Source organism: Grus americana, chromosome 10, assembly GCF_028858705.1.
Source record: "Grus americana isolate bGruAme1 chromosome 10, bGruAme1.mat, whole genome shotgun sequence".
Classification (NCBI taxonomy): Eukaryota; Metazoa; Chordata; class Aves; order Gruiformes; family Gruidae; genus Grus; species Grus americana.
The window spans coordinates 24,440,044-24,466,349 of record NC_072861.1 but is presented as its reverse complement, the minus strand read 5'-3'; the positions used below and the strand labels follow the sequence as shown (position 1 = coordinate 24,466,349).

Sequence of the window (26,306 nt, the reverse complement as noted above, 5' to 3'; positions counted from 1 at the left end):
CTGCCAAGAGAAGGAAATGACAGATTTCTTTAAAATTGAATTTGCCCAGGATCTTTCCATTCTAGAACCCACCGCAAATGCCCACACACTGTTCAGAATCTCTTCAGCCCAACCCTCTGTGGAGGGGTTTCTTTCTAAATTTATTAAGGATTCTCCTCTTGAATGGTTTGACCACACAGACAGCAGGAAGGCTGTGTGCAAACTTTCCTCATGCTGCTCTGTAGCACGGTCCAGTTCGTACTGCTGATGGTGTGGTTGCCCACAGCTATGAAATTGCCTAAGTATGTCTCAAGGGTTGATCTATCCCTCCTCATTGTAACAGGGCTGTTACTCCTGCAGTACAGCAAGGATGCCTAGGTACTGAGAAGCTGAGAGGTTTCTGAGATGCACGCGTATGTAGGTAAGGAGGAGCTGAATGGTAAATTTGCAGTTGCTGGCTTGTGTACTGGCTGCCAAAGCAATCTTTGTGTTTATTTTTTAATTCCTTAGCCTGTCTGACTAGCTGGCAGAGCTTCCAAATCTCCACCAGCCAGAGCTGGTCCTACCAGGCTGTACACTGTTCAGTTTGCATGCTGGAAGAAGGAGCTTCAGCAGCTGCGTGCCCTTCAGGTGCTGGGTGTAGGATATTGCTTCCAGCAAGAGTACATTCACTCCCCTCCCTCACCGCTAAACGCCACAGGGCTTCCTTGGTCTTTGAGGGGTGGGTCCATATTGCAGTAGATGACAGGAAGGTGTATTTGCACAAATGGTCAAAGAGACAGGACCCTGCTCAGAATTCTGTGCAGGTCCTTTCCTCGCTTTCCTCTGGTCTTTATAATCTCTCTCCCAAGGAGCTGTAGCTTGCTGTACTTGGTACAGTCCTGGAGCATTTGTGAATGAACGCGTTGTTTCACTTTCTCTGAATGGACACCATTTGGGGCTGGATCCTTTTTCTTCCATTGGCACTGAGGAAGCTGCAGTTGGAGACTTCACAGCCTCAGAATGAAAGTGTCAGATACTATCTCAGTGTTATGATGTCATTTCAGAATAAAGGAAATGGCAGTCTCTCAGCTTGTACTAGCTCATATTAATTATGCAAATATATGCACTCTGAGAACTGTCGTGCATGGCTTGACTGTCTTCAGAGGTGGACTCTTTTCAATGGAGCATCAGGAAGACCTTGTAATACAAGGCTCAGCTCTTCGCTAAAGCGTAGCAAAAGGTACTGAACCATAGCAATATCTAGGATCTTCTTGTAAGAAGAGTCTTTTCAGAAGTGCCACCCTGAAGAGATATCTTCATAACATCAGGTAAGAGATCAGAAGTTAGGAAGAGTCATTTTTTTAATCACTGTGGCTTGTGTGCCTTCATAACATGTCTAGACTGTGAAACACTGGTATTTTTTATCAGTGTACTATTGATGTTTGCTTTATGGGTAGAATCTGGCCTGACAAGCCCAAATAATCTTAGGGACAACAGAGGCAAAAGGTATGGAAAGGACAAGGGAGGTAATTAGGACTAAAGAATGCTCCCTGGATGGGGAGAGGATTGGTTTCTTAGTGGTCAAATGAACAGTCTCCATCCTCTGTATGGCAAGGTCCTGAGAGCTCTGCAGCCCAGACTGTGCACCCTGCCATCAGATACGTACAAACATTGGTAAGATCCCTCCCCTGAGCTTTTTCTTTTCCAGGCTAAGCAGTCCCACGTCTCAGCCCTCCTCTCATCAGAGATGTGCCAGTCCTTTAATCATCTTTCTGGCCCTTATGTTCATTACAATTTGGTGTATCAGTCAGAGCATCACGACTGGCTTTAGCATAGTTTCCTTCGAAAGATGACTTTTTAGTGCTCTGGCCTAGATCATCGTATGTCACAAAGATGAGAACCTGGGTCCCCCTGCCCTCACAACTCATCTCTGATTTCAGCACAGTGAGTTGTAACCATGGTTCTTCCAGTTCTGATCAACAGAATAATATGACCTCTGAGGTTTGATGGTCCAAAAGATTACAAAAAATTACAAGCAGCAGCTCTTGCAGCTATCCTTGCCAGCCCTTTGGACCAGCCCAGAATTTATTATTCAGCTACAGGGTTTTTAGGTGCTTTCAATTAGAGTGGCATAATACATTGCATGCAAGGATCTGTATTGGCAGCACAACCTCCCTTTCTGCCTCCACAACCACCTATCTGCTTTGAGGATCATCTCTTTCTTGGGCATCCTGTTTGTCACGTAGTTGCCCTAGAGCACTGTCCTTTGTATTAGCCTAGACTGACCTCTCCGCAAAGTTCTCTTTGCCTGACAGCTAATCACTAAAAACACAGTGTCTGGTCCTTCATTCTCTCACCCTCTATCTCTTTGTGCATGTAGACAGCCCTGGATGGTTAATTCACACTGACTTCAAAAATCTATGTGGCTTTGCTTGTTACATGCTATCCTCCACCATAACCAGATTAATTGTACACTCGGTGGGCCATATAATCATAGAATATCTCAAGTTGGAAGGAACCCATAAGGATCATCGAGTCCAACTCCCTGCTCCTTGCAGGACTACCTAAAACTAAACCACATGACTAAGAGCATCATCCAGATGCTCCTTGAACTCTGACAGGCTTGGTGCCATGACCACTTCCCTGGGGAGCCTGTTCCAGTGACCAGCCACCCTCTCAGTGAAGAAACTAATGCCCAGTCTGAACTTCCCCCAGTGCAGCTTCATTCCATTTCATCGTGTCCTACCACTGGTCACCAGAGAGAGGGGATCAGCACCTCCCCCTCCATTGCCCCCTTTCAGGAAGCTGTGGACTGCCATGAGGACACCCTTCAGCCTTTCTAGTAGGTAAGCTATACATGCTCTTCGAAAAAAAATAAATCAGACTTTTCCTCCCTCCCCACTAATGATCCATGAGTGCAGTCTGCACGCCCTGAAATGCCCGCCCTGAAATGCCCGCCCTGAAATGCCCCTTAGTATTAGCCCTGGAAGTTCCTCTAGCATTGCCTAGAGAAGCTGTTGCTCATCACCTCTGAGGCATTTTTGTGTAATGCCTCCGTGGTCAGTTCCTGCTGACTGCCATCCAAGAGGTGGCTGCCCTGTAGGAAGAGAGCTTTATGTGTGTCCTCTGCGGTCCTTTAGGATGAAGGTGATGTTACTTCTGCACAGTGGTAAGTAATGTGATCTATGTGGAGAAAGAGAATGCCCCTCTCTGGTTTCTGAAATTTCAGTGAGGTCATGAATAAGGTACATTTGTATTAAATCTTTACATGTGTTATGCAGCAAGCACTTTGTGTGGGTAAAAGGCATCTAATACCATGAGTCAAAAACTACCTAAGAGACAGAAAACAAATATGTGGTCAAGTTTGTGCAGCATCCAGATGTAAAATGCAAGGGCTTCATGATTTCCTACTAAATATAAAGTTGATCAATACCATAATGACGAGGAAAGGGGTTGGAATGAACATGGAGGTGGCTAAATTTGTAGATGACTCAGTTACTTATATCTAGAAAAGACTGTGAGGAACTTCTGCGACTAAATTGAACAGTCCTCATGATGTCATTTAATTCACTATCAAAAAATGCAAAATCAAGCACACTAGAAAAATTAAATCTTCCAGACTCCTTATAAGGGCTCAATTAGCAGTGCCTTGGCAGGGTGAAATTTGGATGTCGCTGTATACCCCTAAATGAAGATCTTTATTTGGTGCAAAGCCAAGGTCAGGTTATGATATGATACATAAAAAAATAGGATGGCGAATAATACAGAAAATACAGTAATGCCACCCTGTGAATCTTCTGTGTTCCTTCTCATCTTGCATACTTCTGCTCTTACTCATCCTAATGGCCATAGCAGAACTAGAAGAGTTTCAGGGATAGACAATAGTGGTTATGCGAGACTAGAAAAATTCTCTCTTCTTAAGGAACAGGTGGTAAAGACAGGGGGCTTTCTGTCTTGGTGGGGACATGATGGACGGAAACATTCTCTGGAAGTGCACAGGCATTGCGATGGCTGCAGTAATCAGAATGTGCCTGAACGCACAAAGTGAAGATGTGAACGAAATGAGAATTTCAATACTAATGAAGTTTACTCCCACAGTTACTGGGGGAGAGATTTCATGTAATGTAGCAGCTTGTGAACATAGTTTGAGAGGGCTGAAGAGGGTCAGGGATCTGTGTTCAGAATGCACCTGGAGATCTATGTTCAGAGGTTTGTTCCAGGTAAGTTGAAGACAGCAGTCTGCAGGAGCCTGAGAAGGATATTGCTCATACTGGTAAATGTAATTAAGGGATTTTGCCATTTGCAGTGATATTTCCAGGCATGCGTTTCACTGTGATAGGGCTCTAGTAAGGACAAATATCTGGCAATGACCTGAGCAGTGTGCTTGCAATCAGTGTGTCTGCAATGTCAGTCACACCGCAACTCATTTCTGTTGCAGTTGTTGCTAGTAAGAAGGATGCTGCAGTCTGTGTTTAAATCCTTTGTCTGCAGGCCTGTGCAGAGGGAGCAGCCAGCAAAGGGCTCCTTAGCCCAATGAGCACTTGGATTCAAAGAGACTTTGGGATGATGAGTATTTCCTCAGCTGCGCACAGCCCAGCGTTTGCTCTGTCACATACATGGGTGCTGCTGTCACTGAGCTGGGGCAGGCAGCTGCTAGCAGCCCAGCCGTGAACAGGGGCCCTGTTGAGTTCACAGGCTGGGTTCAGTCACCACGTTGCCATCTCACTCACAGTTTGCAGTTTAGCCTGGAGTTTGTGTGCTGTTCTGCTTTATCTCTGAATTAAGTTGAAGAACAGTTTGGGGTTTTGGCATGCGCATGTGTGTGTGCAGTGATTCGGTGTTTCAGGAAACGTATGACTGTGCTCTTTTATCCTTCTGAGAACCAAGCGCTGCAACTGAGGAAAGGGAATCTGTCCAACAGCGGGTCAGGAGCAAAGCTCTGGAGGACTGCACCGAGTCATAGGTTGGAAGGGACCTCTTGAGATTGTCTAGTCCAATCCCACCTGCTCAAGCAGAATGAGCTAGAGCAGGTTTCCCAGGAATGTGTCCAGTCGGGTTTTGAGTACCTCTGAGGATGGATGCTTCACAACCTCTTTGTACAACCTATTCCAGTATTTGACCACCCTCACAGTAAATAAAGTGTTTTCTTGTGTTCAGATGGAATCGTATGTGACTTAATTTGTGCCTCTTGTCCTGTCACTGGGCACTTCTGAGAACAGAGTCTGCCTTCCTCTTCTTCATTCCCTCCCATCAGGTATTGATACATATTGATAGGATTCCTCTCCCACCCCAAGACTTCTCTTTTCCAGCCTAAACAGTCTTAGCACACTCAGCCTCGCCTCATATGAAAATGCTTCAGTCCCTTAATCATCTTCAGCCCTTCACAAGACTCAGTACTTCACCATTCCTACCTTCCGTCTGCCAGCAGCTGCTGGCCCCACAGCTCGAACCCTTCTCTTTCTTTCGAGTATGAAGGGGACAGTCCCTCTGGGGGGGGGTGAGAAGATGCAAGCAGAATGCTAACCAGCCATGCTTTGTTTACCAGTCTCAGCAGTGACAGCTCAGCTGCTTGGGCTTGAATCACAGAAATGGCAAAGAGCAGCAGTATTTTCATGCCTGTTAGTCCTGCAGACAGGCCCCTTTCCCTGTACAGCTGGCATTGTCCACTGAGTGCTGCCCAGCCTGCAGTCCTCGGGCTGGCATTGCCTCTGCAGCATCTTGGCACCTGGTGCCTGGAAGGATGCCCACATGCTGGGCACCAGTGACCAGACTGAGCCCGAGAGCCCTCCTTTCACATGGCACAAGGACGAGACTGCTGATGTTGGTTTTGTACATCAGGCTGTGTTCTCCAGGTGACATGGGTAACAACTGCCAAAAAGGTCTGTCGGGGATGTATAGGCAGCGAGGTAGCAGAAGTTGAAGCCTAGGGAATGGCATTGTTTGGGTTTCCCTTTGTACCAGACCTGCTGAAAAATGGGAGCAGATTGCGTCCGTTCTGGATGCTCTGAGCAGCATGCGAGTGGAGGTCTTGGCGTGGGGTGAGCTGTGTGATAACTGCACAATGCAGTCAGTGAGGAGACGTGGTACTCCTTGTGTTTGCTGCTGGGATCTAAGCGATGCCAAGGTATCAGCAATGCCTTTACAATTACCATTGCCTTGAAGACGAGTGGGGTTTTGCTTATTTTGGCTGCAGTGCATGCCCCAGAACGCTTCCTGGGCCCTCTGCATCTGCCCCATCTGCCACCCTCCCACACTGCTGCCCACAGGCTCACTTGCAGCATTCCTTCTTTGTGCAGAGGCTTGGTTCCCAGCCTCTCCCATCCACGCACCACATCCCACACCAAGTGGCAGAAATGCCACTGAACTCAGTGCAAGAATTTCCTTTGCACAGTGATGGTTTTGTTTTAGTCTGGAGGGACTGTTTTTAGACAAACTGAAAGAACACAAGTTCAGAAAGCAGCTAGAGATGCAGAGTATTAATAGTTCTGCTGAGAGCTTAGAGCCGCTTTCATTTTGGTCTGAAAGTTGCCTTCTGGGCATTTCTGTCTGGTTTATACTTAATTGCTGGCAGCCAGAGTAAAATATCCCTGTAAACTGAGTTTGATTAAAGCTATACTGAGTATTGACTTTTCTCTGACTTCTTTCTTTTTGTGTCCTTTTGGTGTCTGTCTTTGAAATACCAGTTTGATCAAGCTAATTTAGAAGGATTGAGATCTGCCTAGAAAGAAAGCTGATGGCAGGTTGTGTAATAGAGAGGGTAGCAAGAACAACATTGTCAGAGAGCAGCAGTTGCCTGGAAGACGAAAAATAGAAAGAGACATCAGTTTTCAGTGAAGATCTATGGCCCTCCAGTCTATATGTGGGGTTAAAGCCTATGAATGATTTAAACCCTATAAATTATACATTCCAATAATTAAGTTCTAAGTGCTTGGCTTGTAGAGTGGATATAACGTCCAGAGGTAGGTATTTGCAAAGACCAGCATCCAAAAAAATTATGTGCTGCTTGCAATGTCAAGGGAAAAGGTCCTTCCCAGAGCAGTTTGATGTGGGTACACAAGGATGGCTCTAGCCCCACCTTTCACGATGGCAGGCACTCACCACTATTCTTTCTAATAAATTAATAGGGCCCAGGCATTACGTCAATATTTTGCCAAATATCCAGGGAATGCCCATGCCAAGGTGAGCACACAGACTGCTTGTTTGCACTACCAGGCTCTTGCTGGCTCTTCCCTTTTTGCCTAAATATATAGAGCGAGCAGAATCCTGTCTGGGTGCCTGTTTCTGACTCTCACAAGAGGGGGACAGGAGAGCAAGCATTCTTAACATCTAGGTGGCTCCCATAGCAGCAGTTTGCCTCTAGGAGTGCAGGTTTGGATTAAAGAAAAACCCTTTGTAAGAGAAAAAAACTTACCAAGAATGACGAGAGATCCATTATTAGCACTGCACCACTCTAACGAAGGGTGAGCTGGCATGCACCAGCTGGCTCACAAAGCCCTGTGGTGACTAAGGCTTGGACAACATCCAGAGATACCTCTCCATGGTAGCTGCAAGCAAGCATGGCAAGGCAAGATACTTCTGTCTGGAGAGGATAATTGATCTGTGCCAGCATTTATGAGGCACAGCTGCCCGGCACAAGCAGCTTGATAAGCCTGGCACTGTGGACTTCAGAAGACATTGGAGTTGAGTTGCAAATTGTGCCGATCCAGAACTAGGATTTTCTTTCCTTGTTACTGAAAAGAGCTTGCTTTGTTCTATGAGACACAGGTATTAAATTAGGTCTAGAATGCAAGTGGAAGTCTTGCAATCAAAACCATGCTGAAGTGGAATTTTTGAGGCTAAAACATCAGTAAGCAGATACTGTCTCATCAGCTTCTCCCATCCTGTCTAATCCCTTGCCTCTCCCCAGGCCAAAGAATCCTCCATCACCGGAGCGATACGCTGGAGACAGTGATCCTGGTAAATCCCAATGTGGACAGCATCGTATCTGAGGTAAGGACCAGATGCCAGCGGGTTTTCTCCACATCAGGTCTCCTGCCCTTGCTTGATGTAGAGGTCATGATCATCACACTTTGCACCTTCTGGGGAGTTTGAACATGCTGCCAGTCTGCTGCGAGGTGTGGCCAGGTGTTCTGGTCATGCCAGCAAGATATATGCAGTAAGCAGTATTCTGTGGCAGAATTTACTGCTGTACGAAGTAACACACGAGACTGTATGGTTTCTTGTGTGCTAGCCCTTTAGGAATGATCTCCTTCCTGGAAGAGTTAATGCCTTAGAATTGTCTGATTTTTAAGGACTTCTCAGAAGCTTGTAGAGTTTCCTAACAAACAAGGTGGAGGGCTTTTGAACCTTGAGCATTCCAGTTTGATGAGAGTCTAAATGTGCTGACCTCTTACATGGCGGTGTAATGCCAAATGTTTTCTCTTAGCGTTGGACTAGTTTCTCAATGTGAATTATGATTTGACATGGAGCTGTGTTGGACAGGCAGTAGCAATGTCCTCCCTCTTCAGTGACCTACTCTGTTGTACGTAGAAAACTTATGCTTTGGCTATTTGTGAATAATGCGTTAAGTATCACCTGTCCATGCAATTGGATTTCTGGGTGCTGGTGAGGATAACTTTTTGATTGCAACACTCTGTCTCATGGTAACAGGTCCGCTCATTGGTGTGTGATTCATCAGCCCACAAACTACTGATCTTCTGTGGTCAGAGCTCAGACCAGGAAGGAGACTTGATCCTGCAGACGGGAACCTTCACTTACCAGAAGTTTGCTGAGATACTTTCAGACCCGGAGGTGAGTGTGAACAGTGAGCTAACATGTCCCCGTTTGTTAAGAGAGTGCACAATAGAGCAATGCAGCCTGTGCTGCTCCTTCGGGTGGCAGATCTGCAGAGGGATGGGCTTGAAATCCAGCAAAACAATTGCACACCATAAATAATTCATGCTATAGTCTTGGGCATCTTGCTTTAACTCCCTGGCTTAAGTTTTCCAAGGTGGTAGGCATGGGTGATTCCACCTTTAAGTGTTCAGCTTGAAATAACCTTCCAGACTGGCTCTGCAGTGGGCAGACACTCAAAATTTCTTAAAGCAGATCTTAAAATATCTGTGGGCAGCTTCCAAAAAAATGCCAACAGAGGCCATCATCACCCTAGTAAATGTGGGAATTTCTCTTCATTTCACAGTCAGTCCAGCAAGCATAAGCTGTTCAAAAGGTTCAGAGTGTTCATTAGGGGTGTGTAAAGATGATGAGGGGATGACTAAATGCTGATGAAGTAACTACATAATGATTAAATAACTACAGATATCATTATTTAATCGTAAAATTGCAGAATCGTTCAGGTTGGAAGGGCACTTGAGAGATCTGTAGCCCAACCTCCTGCACAGAGCAGGGTCAGCACCAAAGTTAGACAAGATTGCTCAGGGCTTTGTCCAGTGGGGTCCTGAAAAACCTCAGGACATCTCTGAACCTCAGAGGCTCTTTCTGTTGGTGCTCATTACTGATACAGATATGCTGCATCAGTTTTTGATAAGCCCTACTTCCACTGATCATTGTGTGCCAGATGTTTAGAATGTCTGCGTCTGATTGAATGTACAGTTGCTGCAGGAACAGCTGGGTGATATTTTGACAATTGATATCATTGTTGCTGTAATTACATCAGCAAATCTGCCCACCTTCATTTATTTTAAACTGATTGTTCTCATTTATTTCTGGTACCCATTTATTTGGACACTAACTAGTCGATTAAGGGCTGTCTAAGCAAAAGAACACAGTGTAAAGAAGTGTACTAATCTCATTCCAGATACTTAGGAAGTCTAAGGTGTCATGCTTCTTTGCTCAGGATATGTTCAGCATAGTTCTAAGGAGCCTTGGAAATTATATTGACCTTAGTTCTACTTATTAGTCATGTAGCATGTTCCCAGCCCCGTATGTATATCAGAGATGGAGTTGTGACTTTCAAAATAGGGCCCAGGAAAGAAAATGAATCTGAATGAAAAAGAAAGTCCTATGGGACTAAAACTGCACAAAGTACTATATGATCATTCACTAGCCAATGAGTGAGGACAAGTTCAGACAATAATGCTTAGCATTGAAAAGGGTATCTCCGGGTTAGAATTCATAAATCAAAAAGAAACTGCTACTTTTGAGTCCAAGTCAGGGACTGATATCCCAGGTTAAATAGGAAGAAGTAAGGAAAGAGGACAAGGTGGTTCCTGCTTTCATTTTCTTTCTCGGGATCTTGTCACCATGCACTCCCAACAGTCAGGAAGCATAACAGCTCATCAACATTAAGAATTTCAAAAGAGAGCAGAACATGGCCCCACACATCTATTTGCAAGAGGCTTTTGGACTATTTAATCTATCCCCATTGTTTCCCGTCAGCAAAGTGCTCATGTGTTTCTGCAGTAACTGGCTTTTTTTTTTTTTTTTTTAAGTGCTGAATTGGTCTCAGAGTTCTATTTGACCTTTATTTGTCTGTGCTTGTCTCATTAGGTCACCCAGATTCTTAGCAACGCTGATTCAGATATCAAGGCCTCCCTTACTGTGTCGTGCTTTGGAGAAGGAGACTGGAGCAACCTTGGGCATCCTCGATTTCAGGAAATTATAAATCTGAAACTGAATCCTGATCCAGTTCTGCCAGCAATGGATGGAGTGTCTGAGTTTGCAGAATACATCTCTGAGACAGTTGATGTGCCATCTCCATTTGATCTCCTAGAGCCACCCACCTCAGGGGGCTTTTTGAAGCTTTCTAAACCCTGCTGCTACATATTCCCTGGGGGAAGAGGTGATTCTGCTCTTTTTGCTGTCAATGGGTTTAACATCCTTGTGGATGGTGGGTCTGACAGGAAATCTTGCTTCTGGAAGCTGGTAAGGCACCTGGATAGGATTGACTCAATCCTGCTCACCCACATTGGTGCAGACAACCTACCTGGCATCAATGGACTGCTGCAGAGGAAAGTTGCTGAGCAAGAGGAGGAACAATCCCAGGGCTCTACCAACTACAGTGACTGGATGAAGAACCTAATTTCTCCTGAGCTAGGGGTGGTTTTTTTTAATGTTCCTGAAAAACTGAAGATGCCTGAATCATCCATGAAAGTAAAGAGGAGCATTGAAGAAGCCTGTCTGACACTGCAGTATCTCAACAGACTGGGCATTAAATCAGAGCCTCTCTACAGGGTGGTGAGCAGCACCATTGAACCTATCACACTTTTCCACAAAATGGGAGTGGGTAAGCTGGACATGTATATACTGAATCCTGTCAAGGACAGTAAAGAAATGCAGTTTCTAATGCAGAAATGGGCTGGTAATAGTAAAGCAAAGACTGGCATAATTCTCTCAAGTGGGAAAGAAGGTGAAATATCTGTTCCCTATCTCACATCCATCACAGCCCTGGTGGTGTGGCTTCCAGCTAGCCCAACAGAGAAAATTGTAAGGGTTTTGTTTCCTGGAAATGCTCCTCAAAATAAGATACTTGAAGGTCTTGAGAAACTCAAGCACCTGGATTTTCTGAGGTACCCAGTGGCTACTCAGAAAGATATCACTTCTGGAATACCCCCACCTGTGCTGAAGCAGACCAAAATTAAACAAAGAACTGACAGTAAAGAGAGTCTTAAATCTTCCCCCAAGCCATCTGTGACAAAGCAAGCTAAGAAAGAAGAAGCAGTTGAGGAGGGGATTAAGGAGGTAAAACCAGAAGTCATAAAGGATGCTAAAATTGAGAAAAAGGTTAAAGAACACTCAGAGAAAATTCCTGAGAAACCTGTTAAACATGAAAAGATAAAGACAGAAAGTGATGCTCTCAAAGCTGAGAAAAGAAAATTAGCAAAAGACAAGGTTGGAAAAAAGCATCTGAAAGAGAAAGTATCCAAACTGGAGGAGAAGAAAGACAAAGAAAAGAAAGAGATTAAGAAGGAGAAAAAGGATTTAAAAAAAGATGATGGAAAGAAAGAGGAAAAAAAAGATTCAAAGAAAGAGGATAAAAAGAAAGAAACCAAACCAGAGCCCAAAAAAATTTCTAAACCAGACTTAAAACCATTTACCCCAGAAGTAAGAAAAACACTATACAAGGCAAAAGTTCCAGGCAGACTCAAAACTGAGAAGATCAAAGTCAAACCTGAAAAGGAAGTACCTGCTGACCTGAAGACATCACCAATGGAGAAGGCACCTGTACAGGTGGAGCCAGGAGAGACTTCCATAGCTGAACAGAGGTTAGTCCTGTCTTCACCAGAAGATCTCACAAAGGACTTCGAGGAACTGAAGCATGAGGAGAAGGGGGCCTTGCAGGTGACTCAAGAAATGTCTGATATTGAGGTTGGTGATAAGATTATGAGAGTACCTGAAACAGAGATAAAAGACTCTGCTGACATGATTGCTCAGAGTTGCCTTGAAGTGGATCTGGTTTTGAAAGCAAACATTCCTGATCAAGGAATAACTACTACTGATATGGAAAAAGAATCACCAGCAGAGCAAAAGGCCATCCATCAGCTAGAAGTGAGAGCAGGTCATGCTGAAAAAATAGATGATGAAAGAACAATAGACGAAAATCATGACATGAAATACTGTGAGGGAAAAGCTGAGCAGGACAAGGAAGTTCAGCTGTTTCCAGACAAAGAACAGTTACCATCACAGATCGACCTCTTAGCAGAAGGTGTTTGGTCATCAGCATTCAGAGAGGAAGAAAAGGAGGAAGAGGAGAAAATCTCTTTGGACAGAAAGCAGAGGGAAGCAGAAACAAAGATTTGTGAAAAGTATATCGAGGGGACAGAGGCACAGGAAGAGGGTGAGAAGGAAAAGAGAGAGGATGTGATAGAAAAGGCAGAACTGGAAGAAAAGGAAGAACAGCACATGAAGACAGAGGAGAAGGTGGAAAAGAATAGAGACTTCTATGAGCTGAATCAGGATGAGAGGGAGGAAAAAATATTTACCACTACAGAAAAGGAAAAAGAATTTAGTGATGTGGGTGAGACAAACAAGTTACTTGGAAAGGACATAACAAAGGAAGAGTCATATCTGAGCAGTCTACCAGTCCCACCAGGAGCAACAGCAGAACATGTTTCATATATCCAAGATGAAACTATCCCAGGCTACTCAGAAACAGAGCAGACCATTTCTGATGAAGAAATACACGATGAACAGGAAGAGAGGATCCCACACTTGAAGTACGATGTCAATGCCTATGACATTTCTGTTCCTGACCACCCAGGCTCTTTTGAAGCAATACATGGAATACAGGCCATGCCTACTGCTGACCTTTCAGCCAAGGGCTATGCTGGCCAGGAGTCTGAAATCCTGGCATATCCTACAAACATTGTGGCAGCACCTTTAGCTGAGGAGGAACATATATCCTCTGCTACCTCCATTACAGAATGTGATAAGCTTTCATCTTTTGCAACTTCAGTAGCAGAAGATCAATCTGTTGCATCTATAACAGCACCACAAACAGAAGAGACTGGGAAAAGCTCTTTACTTCTAGACACAGTAAACAGCATGCCCTCCTCTCGGACTGAAGCAACCCAAGGTCTTGACTATGTTCCCTCCGCTGGCACAATCTCTCCCACATCATCCTTGGAAGAAGACAAATGTTTTAAATCTCCACCCCCTGAAGATTTCCATGCATTAGCAGAAGGAGAGAGAAAACTAGAAGCTCAAAAAAAGGATCTTCACGAAGAGGCAGAAGATGAAGAGGAAGAAGAAGATGGGACTCCAAATATTGAAATGCCTGAGAAACTCAGAGGGCATTATGATGCCCCCATGTTTCCTCATCAAGGATGTCCTGATAATGTGTTAATCAGTGTTCCCACAGAAGTGATACAAACTTCTGGTCTGCCATTATCCACTGAAGAAACAACATTTTCCCAGATTGACTCTGCAGAGGTTGAAGAACGATGCATGAGTCCTGATGATAGTACAGTCAAAATGGCCTCTCCCACCCCATCTGGCCCCACTAGTGCAGGACACACACCTTTCCACCAGTCTCCAGTGGAGGAAAAACTAGAAACAGTAGATTCAGATCTATTTGAAAAACAAACAGATGCTGCTGTCAAGAAATTGGAAGGCCAAACTTCTGTTGTGATGAAGGGAGTCAAGGGTGAACCTCTCAGAGAAGATGAGGTATCTGCAGCTAAATACAGACAGGAAAAAGAAGTGCCTGGACCTGTACAGCACAAGCTGGTCTTGGGCAGTGATGTTCCAGTGTCTCCTGGGGAGGAGGTGCAGGAAGCACCGGTGGGGAAGGAGGAGCTGCCCTGGCTCTCCTACCACAAGCAGGACACAGTGGTGATAGGGGAGGAGGAGGAGCGTCTTGTGCTGCCCCATCCCAGCACAGATGTCTTTCCAGAGCCAGAAGAAGAACAAGGAACTAAAACCATGACAGAAAGCTTAATGGGATTTTCAAAACACTTGTCCTTTGAGCCACTCTCTACCACAGAAGCATCTCTAGGAAGTGCAGATCCTCCACAGTTCACAAGCCAAAGCAAATCTGAAAGTGACAAATCGTCACAATTTTCACCAGATGACACCAAATCACTTTCTTTTACAGAAGAAAGTATTGGTAAAGAAAAATCCTCAGATGTTTCTGTTAAGGGAGTGACTGCTGAAGAAGGAAAACCGCTGTATTTCACAGGAGACACCTCTGAAGAAGAAAAATCTTCTCATGTTTCCATTAAAGACATTTCTCCAGAAGAGACCAGATCCATTTCTCTCACTGAGAGTCCCAGCAAGGAAATCTCTTCAGACCTTTTTGTTAAAGGAATTTCTCCAGAAGACATCAAATCTCTTAGTTTCACAGAAGAGATAACTGCAAAAGAAAAAACTATGTCTGACTTTACTGACAAATTCCCTTCAGAAGCTGTGAAATCCATGGATTTCACAGAGCTGAGTGCAGCTACATATGAAAAATCACTGAAAATTTCTGCCAAAGAACTCCCGAAAGAAGTGTCAAAATCTTTTCCTTGCCCAGAAAGTAGCTCAGTTAAAGACACGTCACCCAGAGACACTTCAAGTGAAGAAATGTCTCCAGATGACAGTTTACTTTCTGCAGCAGAAAAGGGCCCATTTAGGGGAAGAACTGCAGGCTTGGACTCTCAGGAAGTATCTCCAGATGTGAAGGACTTACACTTTACAGAATCTAGCCCAACTGAGGATAAAACATCTTCACACATTTCTGCTGAAGGTGTAAAATCTTGCAGGTTCGAGGAAGCTCAGGAAGAAAAATCTCCAGAAATGGAAGACTTTTACATGAAAGATTTAAGTTATGAGAAGAAAGTGTGGTTTCCAGAAGAAGTGGAGGAGATCCCGGTTCAGGGAAGGCGGCAGAGATATGATAAAGAGAGAGAGAGCACATTCTTGGATGAGGTACCAGAATATGAGGCAAAATCCCTTCCTAAAATGGGAGAGGAGGAGATCCTGTCTCCAGCAGTGCCTGGCAGTCACACCTGGAGAAGAGCAGAAAGTAAAGCATGGGGCTCTGCGTATGGGTATCCTCAGGAAGGAAGAGAAACTGGACGAGGACAGCAGTTACCCAGTGAGGAGGATGAGGAGCTCTGTCATGCTGAAGACAAACCTGTGCTGCTGCAAGCAGAAGCAGAATGTTTGAGGATGGAATCATATGATTACAAAGATGACACACAGAAGAGTGCCAAACCTACATCAGAAACAAAGAAAGTGGAAATAGTTCCTGCTGACGTCACTCTCCCAGAAAGAACACAAATGGAAAGTTCTCCTCTGTCTTCTCAGTATGTCTCCGGTGAAGAAAATCAGGCCAAAGAATTTACTGGAGACAAAGAAAGGCAAGAATTGTTGTTGTCATCTAAACAAGATTACTTCTACTTAGATGATGAGGAGAAAGCTGTCCTAGATATCTATGCAAAGTCACTAGACCAAGCACTGATGGCATCTCCCCCGTCTGTAATGGCTACGACTCTGGAAAAGGAAATTGACACAACACCAGAAACAGAAAGGCCTTACAAGTTAGATCAGTGCAAGCCTCCTTTACGGGAGGAAGTCCCACCAAAGGACACAGAGGAGAAATCAGACATCAGTGGTTTCTATCAGGAAATAGACTGTAAATACAAGTCAGATAGAAAGCAAGAGGATGACTGCAAATCCACTGAGGATCTTTATGACTCTACAGGAAGAAAAGAGCAGATAGCAGCAGCATCTACTCTGTTGCAATCTACAAGACCAGTGGAATATGAATATGTAACAGCGTCCTCCGAAGAAAGTGCTGCAATGTCAGCACAGCGTGCACACTCCCCTCTGGGACAAGACCTCTGTCAAAAAAGCAGTGCTGCCATGGGCCAAGCTGAGGCTGCGGGTTCTGCCAGCCGAGCGGCATATCCTCCAGAGGACTACGCTAGGAGCTCCCCCGAGCCTTATGCCTATGAGGAAGGGGTTTGCAGACCCAGAGGTGATGACAGTTCTGCAAGACAAGAGCAAGAAGAAAGAGAACCAACTCCCTACCCTGATGAAAGAAGTTTCAAGTATGCTGACATCTATGAGAAGATGATTGTGTCCGGAGTTGGACCCTCGCCCTTCACACCCGGGGGTGCAGACAGGCCAGGTCACACTGACAAGGTGCCAGCAACAGCACTGATCTCTCAAAAAGATCAAAGTTTTCATGTCTCTGCAAAGGAAGAAGAGTCCTGCCTTTATACCTCTGCTGAGAAGGAGTTGTCATCTCCAGCATCCCCTAAAGATAAAGCAGATTCAGCCTTTGACTATACAGACATCCATGAAAGATACTTGCCCTTGTCTGAAACAGATAAGCCTAGGATATCTGATGGACAGGAAAAACTGAAGGTGTCTTCTGCTTTGCCAGAAGAACTGGACTCTGAACTGCACCCATCATCTACAAGCACAGCATTTGCCTCTCCCACAGACATGACTGACATGTTTTATCAAGAAAAATCAGCTGCCTATATTGATGCCACTTGTCGAGATGAGAACATCATTTTGTCTAGCCAGGAGCAGATATCTCTGTCCCTGAAATCTGAAAGTCCAAATCTCAAAGATACATATTATGAGAAAGCAGGTCGAGGGGACGAAAGCATGAGTGACTCAGAGTTAGAAAAAGGTGCTAGGGAGAAATCTGAAAAGGAGTCTAAACTGCACAGCCCTGTTGAAGCTGCAGGCAGAGTCTACGCACACATCTCAGCAATGGACAAGTTTCACGTAACAGAACCCCTTCTGCAAAGCAAGCGTCAGGAGTCCATTTCACCCAGTTCTACTGCCTCTTCACCTTCTGATCCAGGGTGGAAAGAGGAATATGGAAGTAGGAAAACTGCATCAGCCGCTGTTGAGGGGACATATGTTGCTGGTTACAGTGACCTGCCAGACATAGGCAGAGATGAGCAGGCTTCGGAAATGTGCCATTTAAGACATGATTCATCGCAAAAGAGAGAGGTTGCTGAAAAATCCACAAAGGACTCACATTTCTGTGTAACAGATTATCCAAGTGAAGCGGTGGTCTCAGAGTGCCAAGAGCAAGCTACATACTTGAAATCTGCTTCTGGAAAACAGAAAGAGGCATACAAAAAGGGCCCAACAATGGAGGGTGGAGTGATGGATAGCTCTTCCGGATTTGAATGCTCCCTGCTAGGAAGGAGTGAAACATCCAGTATGGTCAGACATCAGCAAACCTCAGCAAGCCAGTTAGGGGATATCTCTCTTCCTTTAAAGATTCCTTGTGCTCTGCCCTCAGACCAGGGGAAGAAAGATGAGTACTTGGAGGTTTCTGAGACAATCAGCAGCCTTGACTCATCTTTTACTAAATTCTCACCGCTGAGTCCATATGAAGAAGACAAGTTGTTCTCCAAAGCTGTGGAAAGAGAGTCTGTGCCCCAACAGCCGCTGAAAGATGACTCTTCCAGCCTGTCAGAGGAACCTTCATCTGAAGCTACCACTCCTGTGATACCGACTAAAGCAGAAAGTTTCTACTCCCATATGCTTTCCACATACGCGGGTGCAGGAACAGAACCAGGTACCAGGAGTCTTTGGGATGTGTCTCCACAGATTCCAGATAATGCTGTGAAAATGCATACAGCTGAAACCAAAGACTTTGTGTTTGCTGAAGAACATGGTTCTCCATTCACAAGTGGCATGGGTGACAGCATTTCACCATGCAGAAAGGAGTGCCAGAGCTCACAGCCCACACCATTTTCTGTGGAGAAACAACAGCAACCCTCTGTAGGCAGTCCAGAGCAGAAGGCACCATTTGCAGAACAGCTGATGACACTGACATCTCTCCCCGATGTGTTGACATCATTTCCTCATCATCAGCATGAAGATGAAACCACAGCCAATGGTCCAACAGAGGTGAGCACCAGTCTGCAAGCTTTCCAAAGTACATACCATGCAGCAGAGGCAAAGGATGAAAAATCATGTCCTGATTCTGACAGCAGTTTTTCTCCATGCGCAGGCAAAGAGGACACAGAGAGGCAGAGCCGTCCTTCCTCTCTGATGTCCCCTGAACACAGTTTCCAGCCCTTTTTCCCAGATGTGCAGAGGGGTGCAAAAACAGAGGACCATGGAGATGCTTCCCATGAGATGGAGCCACATTTAGGAGGCAGTTTTGATTGTGGACAGAAATTTTCCTCATGTGACTACAAGCACAGGAAGGGAGAGCTCTCTCCCTCATTCATCAACCCAAGTCCTCATGAGCTCTCTGAAGATAGTGACCTCTCACAGGAGGATGGTCATCCTTCAGTGCAAGGAAGACCACCCCACACTGGTAGCAGCCCCATGCAAAGTGCCACAGTGGAGGAAACCCCTCCAACATCAGTGAGTGATTCTGGAACCTCCCAGTCAGACTCTGATGTCCCGCCTGAGACAGAAGAATGTCCGTCTATCACAGCAGATGCCAACATGGACTCGGATGAAGATGCCGATTTCCTCCCAGTGGACAAAGCTGTTGGGAATGCTCATCATGCCAGTTCTAGGTCCAGCCATGATCCTCAGCCTGTTCCAATGGTAGATCCCCATCCCCATCCTCCTCACCCTGATGTCTGCATGGTAGACCCTGATATGTTGGTAAATGAGCAAAGCATGAGCAGAACTGATAAAATTTCCAAGAAAGACATAAAAGAAAAGAACAAAGGTGTGAGGAAGCCTTTGAGCAAACCCAAATCTTCCTCGCCTGTCCGGAAATTAGATGTGAAAGGAAAACGATCACCCACTCCTGTGAAACAGCCATCGGACAAATCTCCAAAATCTGTCACTGCCAAAAAAGAAAGAGATGGAGGAGAGAAGCCCAAACCACGTAGTGCGCTGGTGCAGCCTCCTCACACAGAGGATGAGTTATCCCGGAGTAGTCACGGCAACCCTGGCAAGAGCCTTGTTAATGGCATCAAAACAAACCCTGGTAAGAAATTCTTCCCTAAGCATGCATTTTCTCTTTAGGTCCAACACAGAGAAAAAGCACTGAGTTAAATGTAGCAGAACAGAGAATAGGACCTCCCAGTCAGGCATAAAAAGTTATCAGCAGTGATGGGTAGAGAGGTTGTCACACAAATCGCTTTAAAAGATCAAAGCCTGAGGAAAACTTTCAACCTCTGTAGAGCCAAATGCAACCGCCTCTGAAGAGAGACAGACCCGTGAGACCTAATTCAGAACTTTATAGGCCAAGATTCAGTTCCACCCAGGGGGCTACCTCTGTGGAGGGGCTACATCTGTAGGTATTTAGAGGTGGGTGCTGTCAAAGAAATGCCAGCAATTGAAGGACAATATATGTGTGTGCGTTAAAAATAGGTAGTAACCTCTCAGCCTGTGAGTGGGGTAAATGCATTGCACTGGACTGAGCTAAAGCTGTCATTTAGAATAACAGGACACCACCATGGTCAAATATGTGATTTCCTCTGAAATGTTAAGCGGAGATGGATGGGAGCAGCTCCCACATCTGAGTACCACACACAGGGCACTGAAAAGGCAGTCTGACTGTTGGAAACTAAGGTCTTCTCTTCCTAAATAAAGGTGTGAAAGAGGGACTCGGCCACAAGTGTGCGTACAGCTCACTTTACAGACACAGAGCAAATACTAATCCTTTGCTCCAGATTATTGATGCTGAGTGTAAGATAAGAGCCAGCAGGTGGGTAGTGCCAGGGAGAATGGAGAAAGCTGAAACACAGCAGATGTGGTCTCAGCAGATGTCCATTGCAGACGTTGTGGCAAAGAGAGGGTGTAGGAGAAGTGGGGGGAAGGTTTGCAGAGGTGCTACAGGGAGCTCTTGAGTGAGAGCAGCTGAAGGGGAAGACCTGAAAAGAGCCTGGTGGGGGTGGTGGGGGTGGTGCGGGTGTGTGTGTGTGCAAACACAACTCAGGTGGGGCAAACTGGTGTCCCTGACAGCAAGGGCGATGGACAGGCCAAGCAGTTGATGAAGGGTTTGCTCAGTGTAGTGGGGAGTGAGAGGAAAGCAGTGGAGGGACCAGTGAGGTGGTCACAGTGCCAGGCCAGGGAGGGTTCTGCAAAGGTTGGGGACTGAACAGGGACTGAGCCAGTTGATGTTCATGAACGGCTGACAAGCAAATACAGTCAAGAGAGAGCCTGCACCAGGGTGTTAGTGTTAGCACAGTGTCTGTACAGACCGGTCGTGTCTTAGAGGCGCTGCACAGAAAGGACTGGCAAGATGCAATGCCTGGATCTGTCCGTCTGAAGGGAGGGCTGAGACAAAGATATAGAAGTAGATGTTGTGCGTGGAGCAGCGCTGTGAGTTGCCCAAATCAAACTTGGGATGAGGGCTAGACGTCCGTGAGACTGGCTGAGACAGGTAGGGATTTTTTTTGTTTGTTTGTGTAGCAGCTAGGCAGCACAATGAGTTGTCCGTGCCAGCAGTTAGTGGCTTTTTGGTCACAGAAGAGACTACTCAGAGATAGTATATGTAAGGAAAGAGAGGACAGAGGCCTCTCTGATTCCAGAGAGCAGGAGGGAGAGAAGGGACAGTCCTGCTACAGGTTGTGTGTGTGTGTGTGTGTGTGTATGCATATATATTGCTGAGTATAACAACTCTTGTTTTACCATCTCTTATCTCATACATGTAAGCAGCAGCAAAGGAAAAAAAAGAGGTACAAAAGGTTGACAGGAAAGAGCAATAGAGTCCTTGGAATAGCAGTGATTCACAGGAATGGCAGAAAGCCACAGTGGAGCTTCCAGAAAGATTACTGTAATACCCTAGGATAGCATATAAAGGCCATCAGAACAGGTTTCTTTAGCAAATGTAGGTTATTAAACAACAAAAATTAGGACTAAATATTGATTGGGATGACAACTCTGCAAAAGCTAATAATGGAGATTTTTTTTTTTTTTATTTCCTTCCCCAGGAAAGGCTTCTGAGCCTGAAGCCTTCCAGTCCCTCCCCAAAGAACAGCAGAACTCCCTTTTCCTCCCAAGAGCTGTGACAGCTCTGGCCCAGAAATCCACCCAGGTCACTTCTGAGCAGCAGAGCCTGGATAAATCTTAACTTTGTTGCTGCAGCTGCAGGGAAAAGCCTTTCTGGGATTCAAGTCATTCAGTGTTTATTTGAGTGTTTGTCCTTTCCAGAAGGGTTTTGATAGCCTCTGTTTTCTTTTTTCCAAAGCTTCCAATAGTCCTAAGAGCAGTTTGCCTGTGCCCATGGGTCCACCTGTCTATGTGGACTTGGCATACATCCCCAACCATTGCAGTGGAAAGAACACAGATCCGGAGTTCTTCAAGCGGGTTCGAGCATCATATTATGTTGTGAGTGGGAATGATGCAGCCAATGGAGAGCCAAGCCGTGCAGTGTTGGATGCGCTCCTGGAAGGGAAGTCTCAGTGGGGGGAGAACCTGCAGGTAGGTCATGGAAATGCCAAGGAGTGTGTGTGTGTGAGATGCTCCTTGTGTCACAAGTGCTGGGGAGAAGGTGTACGTCACAGACGTACCCACAGGGAGTACACTAAGAGGAAGCAAATGGTACTGGGCATGTACTGCTCTGCAGTCTTAGAAGAGCAACTGTTCGTACCCATGAGGAGGAGGACACCTGCAAAATGGTGTGAGTGGAAGCAGATATGTCTTCCTTTCCACATCCTTCTGAGGGGAGGAAGCATTTAGAGATCATACACGCCTCCTTATCTGCTGCAGGACGAGCCTATCCTCAAGCAAAAACAAGCACCATCACAGTCTGAAATTTCATCAGAGTGTCCCAAACTCAGTGGCATTTGTTGCTAGTCTTGCTTGCTGAAGATCTTTCCAATAGCAACTTTTTATTAGTGCTTTTAAACCAGAGTTCTTGCTAAGTCAGGTTTGCAGGACATCCTAGGTGGGCACGCTTTCTGAAGACAGGTACAAGAAAGTGTGTATGTTCTTTCAGATGAAGCAGCCTCAGATTTCAAGGTGCCCAAGTTGCACATTGGGTCAATAGACATGCAAAGTCTAATATCAGGCCATTAACAGTGACACTGTCAGCATTGTTCCTTTTCCACACTGAGGGATCGTTCTAAGGCTGTTTCCGGAGCTCCACAGAGAGATGCTCTGTCCTGCACTGCAGCCATTTTCATCGTTACGGTGTTAGTACTGCCAGTTTGCGGCCAGCTCAGAGCACCATTGTGCTGGTACTGCATAAAATAAAGCACCAGCTCTGCCGTAGAGAACCTGACATCTGAAAGACATTAAATAGAACAAGCAGTACCAAGGGTACAGTGTTCCAAAATTAATGGGAAATTTTAGCCTCTGCTCCTATGGGCATTGTTTGTCACTGCAGTTGTTCTCAGACAATCATCCCTGCTGCTTTCTTTTCCCAGGTGACATTGATCCCAACACACGATACTGAGGTGACACGAGAATGGTACCAACAGACCCATGAGAAACAGCAGGAGCTAAACATCATGGTACTGGCAAGCAGCAGCACTGTTGTGATGCAGGATGAATCTTTTCCAGCCTGTAAGATCGAATTCTAAATCTCCCACACTTTGCGTTCATCCATTGACTCTCCAATCACCAATGCAACATCAGAGACACCATCTAATCACAGTCCAGTTCTTCTCTGGTTTAGTCCTCTACATGGTTCCCATTTGTCAGGCAATCGGGTATCCATCTAGCTCAGCACTGGATGCCATGAGAAAGAAGTGCAGGGCTCTGTAATATTCTGGACTGAGCTAAGAGTTTGTGCAAGAGCAGTTGCAGGCCAGGGGCACTTTCACTTTCCCTGCTTTATTCTGCTGCCTGTACAGTTTCTGTAGACTATCTTGGCTGCCTTGCTGCTGTGAGAGCTTGTTCTACTCTCTTCCCGGCTGCCTTGCCATTTAACTTGTAGCACCATGAACCTCATCTTTCTGGTGAGGGCTGAAGTCCTGCTGCTGCATGTAGACAGTGCATGGGGGGCAGGGGGGGCAGAGAAGAAAACTAATTTGCAACAAAAATGCACCTAGGAGATGAGGGAAGGCGACACCCTCCAACTGTAACATGACCGTGAAAGTCATCCTTCCATCTCCCATCCTGAACATACAGGTGGTGTTCTGAGCAAGGAGACCTGTACTCCAACTAGGCAGGCCCACCGTTTGCCAGCTCTGCAGGTTTCTGTCCCAATATTTGGTTGTGGCATCCTGCAACACCTGCTCACTATGCTTAAGGAGCTGGGATAAAGGACATGTTTGTTTGGGGGTGGCAGTGGGGGGGAGGGTTCAGCCTGTTGTTCTTTGCTACAAAGAGCACATTCCTACCCTGCTAACTTGAGCTTTGCACACACAAGTGGCCAACTTACTCCCGCACGTCAGCAGTGGGACAGTAGGAGGCAGAGGGGGGCTGTTGCATGAACAGTCACGCAAAAAGAGTATCCAAACGCACAACTACAGCCCCTTCTAAAGCAGAAGGGCTGAAACAACCCTGGCCGCCGTTGGCCTAAGATGTACGTGAAACCTCCCTGTCCTTGTATACCAAAGGCTTTCTTGAAGATTGTGGTGAGGCAGCTGAGGAACCCGCATGCTGTACCGAGAGAGGCTAGTGTCTGGCTGGTGAGGCTGATGTGTGCCAGTTCTACAAGCAGCAGCAGTTTCATCGCTGCCTGTATGCCGGCGGTCCAAGCCTCTCAGCTATGTTCAAGCTTTTTTGTTGTCCCCGTAAGTGTCCAGGATGTGGGGAACAGAACCTGTGGTGTTAGGAAAGAGAACCCCCTTCCAAAAACACTTGGGGAAAGTAGTTTAGTAAGTATAGTTGCTCTTAGTTCCTCCACACCCGTGGCAGGGACATGCAGGCTCGTGTTGCCAGCGTAGATGAGTCGCTGTCAAAACTGTGTTGTGCACACCCTGCAGCTGGCAGCCCATTGCTAGCACACCTATTGTGGGCGTATGTCCTTGCTCTCTGGCCATCCTGGCAGAAGTGTAGGTGTGTGCTGTGAGTGCATCGTTGCTACTGAACGGTCAGCCAGAGCCTGCTTGGCATGCAAACCCATTCCAGCTGTGGGCTCCCAGCCCCTGTAAGGAGAGCAGCTCCAGAAGTGTTAGCGCTCAGGTGTGCTGAGCCTGCAGCACTGGTGAACCTTCGCCACATCTGAGAGCATTGCAAGAGGGTCTTACCACAAAGATGGCTTTTATCTTTCCATAAGACAAAGGGACTGGCAGCAGGGTGTGCTCTGAGGAAGGAGAGATGAGATAGAAAGCAATGCTGCAAGGCTTGACATACAACTCATAGGTATTTCCATCTGCTGTGTCACCCACTGTGCTTGGCCCTGAGCCAGGATCTGACTCCATAATAAGCAGCCTAGGACCCTGTGTTGTGCTTGCCTGAGACACTGCAGTCTCAGCGCTAGTTTTCTGGCAGCTGACATAAAGCAACTGCTGCTTAGAAACCTGCTCCTAGGACTAAAATGGAGTTTCTAGGGAAATGGTTTATTTTGCATTTAATTTATATATTTATTTTTTTTATGTTAAGCTGCATTTTGTGTGGATTTAATATTTTAATTTATACATGTTAACATGACACCACGTGCTCTTAGTGTCAGTGTAGAGGTTTCTCAGTACAAATACCTAGATGCTGCAATTCAAACAACAGCAGCAACATAAAAAAAGATGATAGAGAACTTGCTGGCAGTAAAAGGGGGTCTCTGCTTGCAGCCTGCAAGGCTGTGTCTAAACCCCAGCAGGTGCAGGACAAAGCCTGAGGCTAGCAACCCCTCCCCTGGGAGCAGCCAGCCCTTTTGACACAGCCCTTGTTAGGAGCATGTGAGCTTATTCAGGGATTTAGCAAATCCCTGCCCTGTGCTGTATTCATTTTAACCATGGAGTCATGGTGTGTCTGCCAGAAGAATTAATGTCATTCTCTGTAACCCAATGGGGTCAGCGTCGATGAATGTTGGTTATGGCAAGCAATTGCAGGCAGTAACACACCTGCTCCTGCCCCCCCGATACTGCTGGGGGGGGGGTGTTGCCTTCGGTGCGTTGGGGAGATCCTGGCTCACCTGCCAATGGGACTGGCTGCCAGCCAGCGCGACGCAGGGTGCCAGATACGAGAGGAACAAACGGGACCCACAGTGCTGGCTCCCTGGATCCCTAAGCGTGGCTAGATGTAAAAGCTAATGCACTAACTTTAGATAGACCCACACATGAATGTTTTCTCAATTTTAAACTTGAAGTAATTCTGACTAAGCAGCAGTAATAGTGAGGCTTTGCAAGGTGCCTGCATCCTCCAGGCAGGAGTGTGGTCATTGGCATGTGTTCCAGTAGAAACACCTGCCCTCCACATGCTGTGCTCCTGCACTCCGCAGCTGTGCTGCTTGGACAGCTTTATCCTACATCAGTTCGCTTTCCTGTCCTCAAGGCTCCAAACTTTTTTTTAGTCTTTTGTGGCAGTCTGTTCTGCCTTCAGCTTCTCTCCCTCCCTGTCTTAGTGCCCCCTCCCCTGCCCTGTCCTCCCTCCTCTCCTTCCCTTCCCTCCCTCCTGCCCCTTAAAAAAAAATACGGGGAAAAAAGACTTGTAAAAATGCCAATTTGTAAAGAGTCTGACCCTGCTTAGCCTGCAGGAGCCAGCAGAATCCATCCAGAGCCAGAGGTAATACAACGGTATAGAGAGAAACAGTTAAACTCTGCTTTTGCTTGTTTCTGCATGTGGGCAACAACGCGTAATCTTCCTGTATGTAATAGGTACAAAATACTATTTTAAACCTGTAATTAAAAAAAGTGAACGTCTTAACTGTATTGAAATGGCAACTTGTGCTCCTAGCTTCTTCTATGCTTAATGTTTTAAGAACAGAGCCCTGATTCTTTTCTTCAGCATCATGTTTCTATTTGAATTCAGTTCCTTGTGTTCTGTCCTTTTGCCCATTTCCATGTGAAACACTCTGTAACTAACTGCTGTCAAGAGAGGAGCCCAACACATTAATAATAAAGCCACATTAATTGCGAACAAGAGCA

General features: G+C 45.9%; 1 protein-coding gene across 3 annotated transcripts in view; it reads left to right on the top strand.

Annotated features, from left to right (window-relative positions):
* The window catches only part of MAP1A (microtubule associated protein 1A), a 68,570-nt gene extending 42,264 nt beyond the window's left edge, over positions 1-26,306 (top strand). For all 3 annotated transcript variants that reach the window (XM_054836815.1, XM_054836816.1, XM_054836817.1), the window contains 5 exons: positions 7,868-7,950; positions 8,611-8,751; positions 10,450-19,315; positions 21,524-21,756; positions 22,704-26,306. In XM_054836815.1, coding sequence (XP_054692790.1) covers positions 7,868-7,950; positions 8,611-8,751; positions 10,450-19,315; positions 21,524-21,756; positions 22,704-22,859 — 9,479 coding nt within the window. In that variant the 3' untranslated portion in view covers positions 22,860-26,306. The remainder of the gene's footprint in view (positions 1-7,867; positions 7,951-8,610; positions 8,752-10,449; positions 19,316-21,523; positions 21,757-22,703) is intronic.